Here is a 12,645-nt window from a genome sequence, read left to right as displayed (position 1 = left end):
AGTGGTCCGAGTGCTTTGCTTTGAGAAGCAAAGCAACGATGCAGAAGGAGCCTGTGTCTCTGATGACTGTGCAGCTGCTACTGTTATGTGGGGTTTTATGTCACCTTCAAAGGAACCTAATCATAAGTAATACAGGGTACCTCTATAAAATAAGGTATTGTCACTACCCTGTGTGGTTATTTGCAGGCTTATTATAACGGACTAGAACTCCTGGCATGTAGTAACTGAGCGTCCCAGTGGGAATGAGCAGGACGATCCCTCACTGCACAGCAGTGTCCCTGCGCACTACAGGACATTTACCAGACCCGGTTCCCGCCCATTCGATTCCAACAATGCCCATCCCTTCAAGACATTTAAGAACCGAAACTGCCCTACACATTTCCATATGCCCCCAGAAGGACCACTCCCAGTTGAGAATCAGTGGAGTCGGTACATGGAAATATGATTACGTGATTTATGCCCACCTAGCAACTGGCAGTTAAGCTTTAGATGCCCCGGACTCCCACGACTCTCACTGTGCTGAATGATGTAACTCACCTCACTTTTATACTGGTCCCTCTCGATACTGCATTTGTCCAGCTGTCTAAATACATCGTCAAGCTGCACAACCATCTCGTCCATTTCACTTTTACTCTCGCTATTGGAACACTGACTGCATTCAGCCTTTACATGTTGCAAAGCACTACACTGTTTTTTCAGCCTTTCTATTTCTTCCAAAGCTTGCCGATACTGAGACACCATATGGTCTGGACTTTCAGATTTACCATTAATACTTTCAAGTAAACATACAGCATCAGTTTCAGTAGACTGATGGCAAGTTTCCTTCTTCACGTATTTGTCATTCATTTCTAGTATCCTCTGCTGTAACACTTTGATTTGGTCAGTAAATACGTGGCACTGTCTTTTATAATTTTCTTTTTCTTGGGTGACAAGAAGCAGCTCATTTCTTAGTTCATTTAATTGGCAACCAACATCACCAGCAGATTTATCAAAGATTTCCTGGGTTTCACGAATCTTTCCTTCAGTTTCCACGCAGGATGGCAGTATGGCTGTGTCATTTCTTACATCTATCTCATCTTCAATAGTTTCTTCCTTTTTAACGACTAAACTTGGTACTTCAGTCTGGGTGGCTGCAGTGGTTCCCTGATTGCACCTGGATGATGAGGTGCCTGTTGAACTAGTCTGGCCACACGGTTCATTATCACCCACAGGCTCCACCTGAATACCGCTCTGCTCCATGTGACTCTGTTGCAATTTCACTTCAATATCATCGTCTACTGCAGGCTTGGGAGTACTGTTTTCTTCTAAGATGATGACATCTTCATCATCATCATCATCTTTATAAGAATTTTCAAATGCTGGATTACTCAATCTCCGATTCTTTGCATTCAAAATTGAGGAACGAGTAGAGAGTCTCCGTTTCAGGCTGGAAAAAATTTTATATATGAAATATAAGATTATAAAATGTAGCTATGGAAAAAATAGACGACCTTGAAGTAATCTATCTTGAAATTCTAAGAAATGCCCATGTTCATTTTAAAAAAAAAGATATATTACACAGTACTGCCCAATGATTTAATGAAGTAGAGATTATTTTCTCCTTTTACACATAAGGAAACAACTATTGAGACCTCTTTTTTAAAGTAGCACATCCTGGGCTTCCCTGGTGGCGCAGTGGTTGAGAGTCCGCCTGCCGATGCAGGGGACACGGGTTTGTGCCCCGGTCCAGGAAGATCTCACATGCTGCGGAGCCGCTGGGCCCGTGAGCCATGGTCGCTGAGCCTGCGCGTCTGGAGCCTGTGCTCCACAACGGGAGAGGCCACAGCAGTGAGAGGACCACGTACGGCAAAAGAAAGAAAAAAAAAAAAGTAGCACATCCTTATACTGCCAAATATCTCTTCATTTGATGCCTTCTGGCATTTCAATGTAACATGTCCAAACAGAATGCCACCACCCACCCCAGGGCTGCTCTCTGAATTCCAGAGCTCAGTGAATGACACTGCCATTCCCGTTTGCCCATCAGAATTTTTATAAACATTCAGTGATGAAAGGTGAACCACAAAGTAAACAAGCATGCCCTATCCTTTCATGGAAAACAATTTCCCCTGCATTAAAAATTGCCTCATTTTCTTCATCTGCTTAGTTTTCTGTGAATTTATCACCAATTGATTACTTTTTGCCCCACTTAGAGGGATATTTGTACTGATTTGCTATTTGGGCCTTATGTGTTAAGACCTCATTTCTCAAGAAGGATTTTCCCCTTTCTTAGGCTTACTCTCTCATATGGAGAGGACATAATCTCCAATAAAATCTTGAGAAAGGGTACATATGACATAAAGAAATGTGAAATTTTGCATGGTGAAAATATCTTTATTCACCTCTCAAGTTCACTGCTGGCTTGAAAAATACAGACTTCCAGGTTGGGAATTACTTTCTCAAAACTTTAAAAGCATCAATCCATTGTTATCTACCATTCATTGTTCCTGCCATTCTGATTCCTGATCTTTTGAATATAGTCTGTGTTCTTCCTCTCTGAGATATTTCTTACCTTTTCCAGCCACTATGCTGTGTATTTAGTGGCAATTAAGTCTTTCTTATATTATTTCTCTCCCTTTGTTCTCTGATTTCCCACTCTGAAATGTCCTTACTCAGATGTTGGCCCCTCCAGTACGTCGTCTCTTCTTTTTTCTATCTTCCAACCATTTATCTTTTTGTTCTAGGAGATTTATCTGTTAAACATCTACCCCCCCTCTCAATAAATTTCACATGGTTTCTTCTACTCCCTTTGTTTCAGTTTTGTACATCTGAGGATCCTTGGCTATATTTCTATTTCAGACTAGAGGCAGTGAGGTCTGGGAATGTGAAGGATGCTCAGGCTGTCATCATCTTCTATAGCTTTTCTCTTGGGAGCCCAGTGAGGCAAGGAAGGGAGGGGGATTTCTTCCACTCAGTATTCAAACTTTCCCTTACTTCTGCTTCCAAAACAGTGGCTCACCCACATCTTCAGCAGTAGAAACTGCTCCAGAAAGTAAACTCCCTGCCTTCTGGCAGAGGAGGAGAAGCAGCACTGTTGGACTTCGCGGGCTGGGAAGAGGTCCAGGGAACTACTCTTCCTGAAACTTTCACACAAGCTTCCTGTTCTCACCCCTATTTTCCACCTTCAGAAGTTCCCAATGCTTCCAAGTTCTGAGACTGTCTAGGGATCAACGGAGTTAAGCATTTAATTGGAAACTGTCCTTTATTTTTCTTACCAGGCCAATTCCTATTTGTCTCTCTCAAGACTTAGTTTAGGTACACCTTTCCACAGACTTTGGCTCTATGAATTTAAGAATAAATACAGGCTTTAAAAATTAATGAAGGGGACTTCCCTGGTGGTCCAGTGGTAAAGAATCCTCCTTCCAATACAGGGGACGCAGGTTCGATCCCTGGTCAGGGAACTAAGATCCCACATGCCGAGGGGCAACTAAACCCGTACACCAGAACTACTGAGCCCCCGTGCCTCAACTAGAGAGCTTGCGTGTTGCAAACTATAGAGCCCATGTGCTCTGGAGCACACACCACAACAAAGAGAGAAAACTCACAGGCCACAACTAGAGAGAAGCCCACGCACTGCATCAAAGAGCCCGTGTGCCGCAACTAAGACCCGACACAGCCAAAAATAAAATAAATATTTTTTTAAAATTTAATGAAAAGTTTTACTCTGTTCTCTTCTTCCATTTTGATGGCAGTCATATCCGAAATTAAATTCCATGATCACGTCTGTAACATTACAAATTTTACTTTTTCTTACTTTGTCTGTAACCATCTTTATGAAGAAAAGCCAATATTATGGAGACTAGTTAAAAAAAATTCACACATGTTCTCAGTTAAGTAGCAATTCAGCCACAAACTAAGACCTCAAAATGTAGGCTATAAACAGCAAACTATTTCAAAACATGCCCTCTCTGATGTATATATGCATTAAGACAATTTCTAATCTTTTCTGAATTTTCAAAAATCCTTTTAAGAATTTAATGAAGGCTACAAAACCTCTTGGAACTCCTGGCCTCACTATTTCAGAGAATCTTGTTTCAATGTTTCTCTTTCAATAACAAATATCAGATGGAGTCAGTCTAATATACTAGTTCACTGGTGTCACGCGCCTTTTCACCTGTGTCCATTCTATCCCCTTTGAATGGGCCACCGTGCAGAGCACTTACTGCTTTCAGAATTTCAGGGACCAACCTAAGTACTAGCTCATCATACAGCCTTCCCGACCACTCCAGTCAAAAGAGCTGACTGTCCAATTCATGTATCACTCACACCTTTCTTCCTCTTCCTTCTCCATCCACTCATCCGAAGTGCATAGCATGTCATGGGCTATGCTAAGAACGTATGGGTCACATTTGACATTACAGCGTTGTACTGTTAATTGCTTCAGGTTTTTCTTTACTCAGATACTGATAATCTTAAAAGCAGGAATTTTCATACTATACAGAATTTCAAAGAGGTGACAATTTGATCAATCTCCACAATAAAAACAATTAATGTTCTTTTAATTGATTTAAACAGGTAACGTAAATGGAATGGGGTAAGTTCAGACAATGAAAGCAAAGTAACTTGTCCTTAAGACTTTTCACATGCATGTCAACTACACTTTCTTAGAAGCGTATTACTGCATTGAAGTGTCAAGTAAAGCTGTTTAATATTCATTCCGCAAATGGAAAAACACATTTTAGCCACTGACCTGTTATTCTCAGGTTCAGACTGGGGTGAACCTCGATGATTATTTATAAGTCTCGTTGCATAAGTATTTGCCGCTTCTGAAAGATGTCCTCTTGGAACATTTTCCTTAACGGGAGGAAAGCTTTGACTTGACACGGGAGTTGTTGGAAACAAGAGTTCAGCAGGAATCTGTTGAAGGAAAAAAAACTGATCTTAAAGAAATTTTTAAAGTGTGTCATGTTCCAAACACAAGATATTCTTTCCCCTTTCCGCCATCCCAGGACGCACTGAGAACTATCCTAACCACATAAACTCCTTGTGCTACACCAGACCAGGGAGTGACCAACAACAGGCCAAAGAGCCAAACCCAGCCTGCAAGTGAGCTAGGAATGGTTTTACATGTTTAAATACATGAACAAAACAACAAAACAAAGAAAGAATATGCCACAGAGACTGTATATGGTCCACAAAGCCTAAAATATTTACTATCTGGCCTTTTATTGAAAGATTTGCTGACCTCGGACTATACAGAACGTATAGACATATAATAAAAACTTATTTTTCTAAGAGAAAGAAATTGAGGATAAAGTCACAAAGACACTGCCTTTAAAAACCAAAGTAAGCCCACTATTCTTTTTCTCCCAGTTCTGTTCTCACCCTCAAACCCTCAGCCTTTACACAAGAAAACATTTCAATGTAATGATAAGCACACGTACACAACTGCAACAGACCACAACTTCTGATACAAGAAGTACAACTACCTATTTATACACTCAGAAAAAGCTCAACACCATTAAGCATTAAAAAAGGTAGGGGGTATGGAAGGACTTCCCTGTGGCTCACTGGTTAAGACTCCACGCTCCTGATGCAGGGCACTGGGGTTCAGGGAACCAGATCCCACATGCATGCTGCAACTAAGACTTCGCCACAACTAAGGAGCCGGCAAGGCGCAACTAAGGAGCACGCCTGCTGCAACTAAGACCTGGCCCAACCAAATAAATAAAATATTAAAAAAAAGATAGGGGTATGAATTAAGAGATAAAAACTACTATGTATAAAATAGATATGGGCTTCCCTGGTGGCGCAGTAGTTAAGAATCCGCCTGCCAATGCAGGGGACACGGGTTCAAGCCCTGGCCAGGGAAGATCCCACATGCCGTGGAGCAACTAAGCCCGTGCACTACAACTACTGAGCCTGAGCTCTATAGCCCTCGAGCCACAACTACTGAGCCCATGTGGTGCAACTACTGAAGCCCGCGCACCTAGAGGCCATGCTCCGCAACAGGAGAAGCCACTGCAATGAGAAGGCGACACACCACAACGAAGAGTAGCCCCCGCTTACTGCAACTAGAGAAAGCCCGCGCACAGCAACGAAGACCAAACCCAGCCATAAATAAATAAATAAATAGATAGATAGATAGATAGATGGATAAATAAATAAATAAATAAATGCAACAAGGCCATATTGTACAGCACAGGAAATTATAGCCATTATTTTGTAATAACTTTTATTGGAGTATTATCTGTAAGAATCTGAATCACTATGTTGTATGCCTGAAACTAATATAATATTGTAAATCAACCGCACACTATGGTTGAAGGGTCAGCACTACAGCTTTGGTCCACGTTAGTACTACCATGTGGCTCCCTGGGTCTTCCTATGAACTTTTCCTTGACTGTCTACCTAACAATAAGATTTTTTTTTTTTTTTTTTTTTAAATGCGGTACGTGGGCCTCTCCCTGTTGTGGCCTCTCCCGCTGCGGAGCACAGGCTCCAGACGCGCAGGCTCAGCAGCCACGGCCCACGGGCCCAGCCGCTCCGCGGCATGTGGGATCCTCCCGGACCGGGGCACGAACCCGTGTCCCCTGCATCAGCAGGCGGACTCTCAACCACTGCGCCACCAGGGAAGCCCAACAGTAAGATTCTTAAAAGAATATCTGCCTTTCCTCAGAAAATGCCCAACTGTATAATAAAATTGAGAAGTTTGAGTGAAGTTGTGGGTTAGAAGTCAGTATTGGGAAAGAGGGTAAGAAGGGCTACAGGAAGAGAAGAGAAATGTGAACTGAATGAACAAGACTGCTTCAATTTGTTATGTAACTCCTAAGCTTAAAATTGAGTATTAGGGCTTCCCTGGTGGTGCAGTGGTTGGGAGTCCGCCTGCCGATGCCGGGGGTGCGGGTTCGTGCCCTGGTCCGGGAGGGTCCCGCGTGCCGCGGAGCAGCTGGGCCCGTGGGCCGTGGCCGCTGGGCCTACGCGTCCGAAGCCTGTGCTCCATGGCGGAGGAGGCCGCGGTGGTGAAAGGTCCGCATACCGAAAAAGAAAAAAATTGAGTATTAAATTAATCACAACACAATACAAGACACAGCTATAAAATGGAAGGCCTAATTACCCGAGGGATTGCTTCCGGTTGTCTGATCCTGAATTTTTCCTTGTCTCTTAAAAAAAAAAAAAAAAGAGGAGAGAGAAAAGAAAAATGTATTTAAATTTACTTCATTATGATTTTTCAATTCTGTTTTCGAATGACATACTTGCCATTTTACTACTAAGTCAATAAGATAGGTACACTGAACTTTGCTTCAATTTCGTTATAATCAGTGGTAAGGCCTCAGGCAGGGAAGTACTTTCCACCTCTTATCTCAGCAACACCCTAATGTCTTCCACTCCTGCTACTGGATTTATCTTTAAGAACAGTGTACTATAAATCAAAACCACCCAGAAGATCTTCATCAACTCAGCCTTCCATGTGCAGTACATAAGCCTAACGTTCCCCGTGGTTCACTATCGTTCCCCAGCTTCTCTCTCCCACCTCTATTTTCCATTATCCCCATTCACATATTTACTGTAGTTAAGCTGAACAAACCATTGCTTCCTACCCAACAAATCCTACCTTTCCTTCAAGGCCTATTACAAAAGTCCTTCATGAATTTTCCTGATCCATTTCCCCATCCCCAACCAGAAGTAATTTCTACTTATGGGGTTCCTCACAGGACTGGATCATGCCTTTTACGGGAGTCGTCAACTTCAAACTGATAAAACACACATCTCACTTTCCCCGTTAGACCATGAGCTCATAAAGGGCAGTATTCACTTTTGATTCACTGGTGTGTAGTCCAAAAGAACAAAACTATACTGTATATTCAAAGTATCTTGTAGATAGGACAGCAATAAATAGCAGGTACTCACAGTATAAACTTTAAAAGCACTTGATGTACGCCACATCGTATCTTTTTTTTTGGAGTCATAATCTTTTTTGGCTATACTACTTTATCTTGGAGAAATATCAACTAATGCTACAGACACACCACTGTTGATGATCTGGGTATTATTTTCCCACCATACATTAATATAACACTCACTTCTTTTTGTAGGTTTTTTCGTAAGTGGGATGCACCAAATCTTCATCTTCAGGTTCTTCTGGAACATCACAATTTCTAGTCAGAAAAATCACATGGGAATAACACGTCACCAGCGCCTATTCATACACCTTGAACAGTACTTTCTGCCTTTCCAAAAAGGCTACTACCAATTATATGGTACCTGAACTGTGGGTCAGGGTTATTGGAGCAATACCATTTTTCTGGAAGTTGATCTATCCCATCTGGTAATTTTCGCCACTTTAGACAGGAATCACATTGAACCCATGTCTGATCAGGACGTTTCCTGTAACAAAATAGCAACTAAATATGAGCATGGAAAAATGGATCTAAGTACTTCACTAGACTTTCCACATCATTTCTACCACAAAATGCCCCTATTATTTAATTCCGTCCCTGAAAATTCTGGAACGTTTGACAGAGAGTTAAGATTTTAAAAACAACAATTTTGGCTACCACTGAAGGTTAAAAGTGACAGACCAATTTAAACAAAGTGACTTAGTCTTGTTTAAAAGCATACTATTACATTGTTTCTATAATAAAAACTAAAAAACTTAGAAAATACTACAAATGCCTTGCCCTGAAATTTATGTTAAGTTAGCGTCTGCAGTGTCAAATCTAATATACTTATTAGCACAATAAACCATTCAAAGTACAGAAAATAGGCAAGTTCTATTACTGTAATTCAAGCAATTTTTATAACTGTATTACATTTTACCCTCTATTATAGCACATCTCTGAATAACTTAAATGTATATATTCTTTTAGTTTATAAAAGGCTTTCGAGCTGTGGGATTTATTTCTTACTATGGATTAGATTAAAAAGTTTATGAACACTGTAGAATCACCATGCCCTCCAATATCACATCTTGATATTATAGTCACTTCTTATTTTTTAAATGTACTTACTGTATATCTTCAACCAGCAAAGTCAGAGGATATTCTGCATTTTTCTTCACTTTCATTTCATTCCAGTAATCATTGAGCTTATCTCCTAGTGCTGTTATTGTAAGCCTTAAAAAAAAGTAAATTATAAAATCAATTCAAGAAAAAAAAGATAAAGATCAAATCTTTGACAAACAAAGAAAGAATAAACAACCTGGTACTGATCATGTGAACACGGGGGGAGGGGCCTCCAAAAGGCACAGTTAAGAAAACTTAAAGTAATGGCAATTTTCTCTAAGAATGTAGATAAGTTCATAGAACAGAGCCAGGACCATCTAGGAATAAGATGGACAATACTAACACTTTGGGTCCTCTGTTGAGGAAGTGTGCTGCAGACCAGCTACTGGGAAAACCACAGGCTTTCTGAACTTCACCCCAACCAACAAGCTTCAATGCAAACCAGAATGCAGCTGTTTGCTTTATAAAAGTATGCAACCATTACCAGCAAGTATAATTCAAAATAGCTTCTGTCCCACAATTAAGACTTTCACTTTTCCCACAATAAGGTGTCAGTAAAAAAGCAAATCAACAGGACTTACTGAGATAAACATGACTATGGTCACAACTGAATAATCATTTGTTAAGGAGTTAAGTACCTACTGTGCCAGGAACTGTCTGCACACACAAGATATAGTCAGTGTAACATCTTAAATTTAAAACAGCCAATGTGATCCCTAACAAATTACCCATGATGTTTTTCACAGAACTAGAACAAATAATCCTACAATTTATATGGAACCACAAAAGACCCAGAATTGCCAAAGCAATCCTGAAAAAAAAGAAAAAAGCTGGAGGCATAACCCTTCTGGACTTCAGAAAATACTACAAGGCTACAGCAATCAAAACAGTGTGCTACTGGCACAAAAACAGACATATAGATCAATGGAACAGAATAGAAAGCCCAGAAATAAACTCACACACCTATAGTCAATTAATCTTTGACAAAGGAGGCAAGAATATACAATGGAGAAAAGACAGTCTCTTCAGCAAGTGGTGTTGGGAAAGCTGGACAGTTGCGTGTAAATCAATCAAGTTAGAACACTCCCTCACACCACACACAAAAATAAACTCAAAATGGCTTAAAGACTTAAATATAAGACATGACACCATGAGACACCTAGAAGAGAACACAAGCAAAACACTGACATAAATCGTAGCAATGTTTTCTTAGGTCAGTCTCTCAAGGCAAGGGAAAAAAAAAAAGCAAAAATAAACAAATGGGATCTAATCAAACTCACAAGCTTTTGCACAGCAAAGAAAACAAAAAGACAACCTATGGAATGTGAGAAAATATTTGCAAAGGATACAACTGCCAAGGGTTTAATTTCCAAAATATACAAACAGCTCATACAACTCCATAACAAAAAAACAACCCAAACAAAACTTGGGCAGAAGATCTAAATATACATTTTCCCGAAGAAGACATACATATGGCCAACAGGTACATGAAAAGATACTCATCATCACTAATTATCAGAGAAATGCAAATCAAAATGACAATGAGGCATGACCTCACGCCAGTCAGAATGGCCATCATCAAAAAGTCTACAAATAATAAATGCTGGAGAGGGTGTGGAGAAGAGCAAACCCTCCTACACTGCTTCTGGGAATGTAAAATTGGTGGAAGCACCATGAAAAACAGTATGGAGGTTCCTTAAAAAACTAAAAATAAGAGTTACCATATGATCCAGCAACACCACTCCTGGGCATATATCAGGAGAAACCTATAATTCATAAAGACAGGGCTTCCCTGGTGGCGCAGTGGTTAAGAATCCACCTGCCAATGCTGGGGACACGGGTTTGAGCCCTGGTCCGGGAAGATCCCACATGCCATGGAGGAACTAAGCCCGTGCACCACAACTACTGAGCCCACATGCCACAACTACTGAAGCCTAGAGCCCACGCTCGGCAACAAGAGAAGCCACTGCAATGAGAAGCCCGCACACAGCAAAGAGTAGCCTCTGCTCGCCGCAACTACAGAAAGCCCGCACGCAGCAACGAAGACCCAACGCAGCCAAAGATAAATAAATAAAATAAATTAAAAAACAAAAAGATACATGCACCTGGGGCTTCCCTGGCAGTCCAGTGGTTAAGACTCCGTGTTCCCAATGTAGGGTGCAGGGGTTCGATCCCTGGTCAGGGAACAAAGATCCCACATGCCACATGGCACGGCAAGGGGTGAGGGGGGGAAAACGATACATGCACCCCGCATGTGCAGCACTATTTACAACAGCCAAGACATGGAAGCAACCTAAATGTTCATCGACAGAGTAATGGATAAAGAAGATATGGTGTATACATCAATATATACAATGGAATATTACTCAGACATAAAAGAATGAAATAGTACCATCAGCAGCAACATGGATGGATTTAGAGATTATGATACTAAGTGAAGTAAGTCAGACAAAGACAAATATTATATATCAATTTATATGTGGAACCTAAAAAATAGTACAAACTTATTACAAAACAGACTCAGACTTTGAAAACAAACTTAAGGTTAGCAAAGGGGAAGGGGGGTGGGGAGGCATAAATTGAGAGTATGGGATTAACAGATGCATACTACTATATATAAAATGAACAACAAGGATTTACTGTACAGCACAGGGAACTATTTCAGTATCTTACAATAAACTATGATGGAAAAGAATAAAAAAAGAATTACAGACGTACATATATACATATAACCAAATCACTTTGCTGTACACTTGAAACTAACATAATATTGTAAATCAAGTATACTTCAATAGAGTAAATAAAGCTTTTAAAAATTAAGACTGGGGCTTCCCTGGTGACACAGTGGTTAAGAATCCGCCTGCCAATGCAGGGAACACGGGTTCGAGCCCTGGGCAGGGAAGATCTCACATGCTGCGGAGCAACTAAGCCCGTGCGCCACAACTACTGAAGCCCGCGAGCCTAGAGCCCGTGCTCCGCAACAAGAGAAGCCACCACAATGAAAAGCCTGCGCACCGCAAGGAAGAGTAGCCTCCACTCGCCGCATCTAGAAAACGCCCACACGCAGCAACAAAGACCCAACGCAGCCAAAAAATAAATTAATTAAAAACATTTAAAAAATAAATAAAATCAAGATTTGAAATTCTGTACTGACAGGTTAATATTAGACATATCTATCCCCGTTCATTATCTCTATTTTTCCCCACCAGGAAGCCCCACTATAACAACACATAAACATCCGAATAAGAATGTATCATCTCCCCTCCCAAACATGGTTCACCTTTCATATCGCTTTTTCAGTTCTTCCTCATCTCCTTTTCTTATCACCTCTATTCCTCAATCCATGAGACTGCACCCATTTCTGTTGAAAATACACCTATAGGAGTGGAACTGTGGGGTCATAGGGGTGGGCACTGATGTCCACCTTTACTCAATACAGTCTAATAACTTTCAAAAATGGTCAACAATTCTCACACCCAACAGCACATACAGGAGTTCCAACTGCCCCTACATCTTACCAACATTTGCTATATCTTATTCATTTTAGATAATTTTTCCATTTTGATCTAACGTGTCAATACTTTTGCATCTTGCTTAAAAAAAACCACCTAAATTAAAGGTTATCAAACTATTCTTGTTTTTTGTTTTTGCCTTTCTCATTTAG

The 12,645-nt window shown here is 40.7% G+C and overlaps 1 protein-coding gene across 2 annotated transcripts in view; it reads right to left on the bottom strand.

Moving 5' to 3' along the window:
• Positions 1–12,645, bottom strand: part of MORC3 (MORC family CW-type zinc finger 3) — a 41,162-nt gene that overhangs the window by 4,667 nt on the left and 23,850 nt on the right. For both annotated transcript variants that reach the window (XM_032629787.1, XM_032629788.1), the window contains 6 exons: positions 8,988–9,092; positions 8,242–8,364; positions 8,061–8,135; positions 7,094–7,139; positions 4,727–4,893; positions 538–1,426 (listed from right to left, as the gene is read on the bottom strand). In XM_032629787.1, the coding sequence (XP_032485678.1) occupies positions 538–1,426; positions 4,727–4,893; positions 7,094–7,139; positions 8,061–8,135; positions 8,242–8,364; positions 8,988–9,092 (1,405 nt within the window). The remainder of the gene's footprint in view (positions 1–537; positions 1,427–4,726; positions 4,894–7,093; positions 7,140–8,060; positions 8,136–8,241; positions 8,365–8,987; positions 9,093–12,645) is intronic.

Source organism: Phocoena sinus, chromosome 4 (assembly GCF_008692025.1).
Source record: "Phocoena sinus isolate mPhoSin1 chromosome 4, mPhoSin1.pri, whole genome shotgun sequence".
In the NCBI taxonomy this organism is placed as follows: Eukaryota; Metazoa; Chordata; class Mammalia; order Artiodactyla; family Phocoenidae; genus Phocoena; species Phocoena sinus.
Note: the sequence above shows the minus strand (reverse complement) of the source record. Positions and strands in the feature narration are given on the sequence as shown.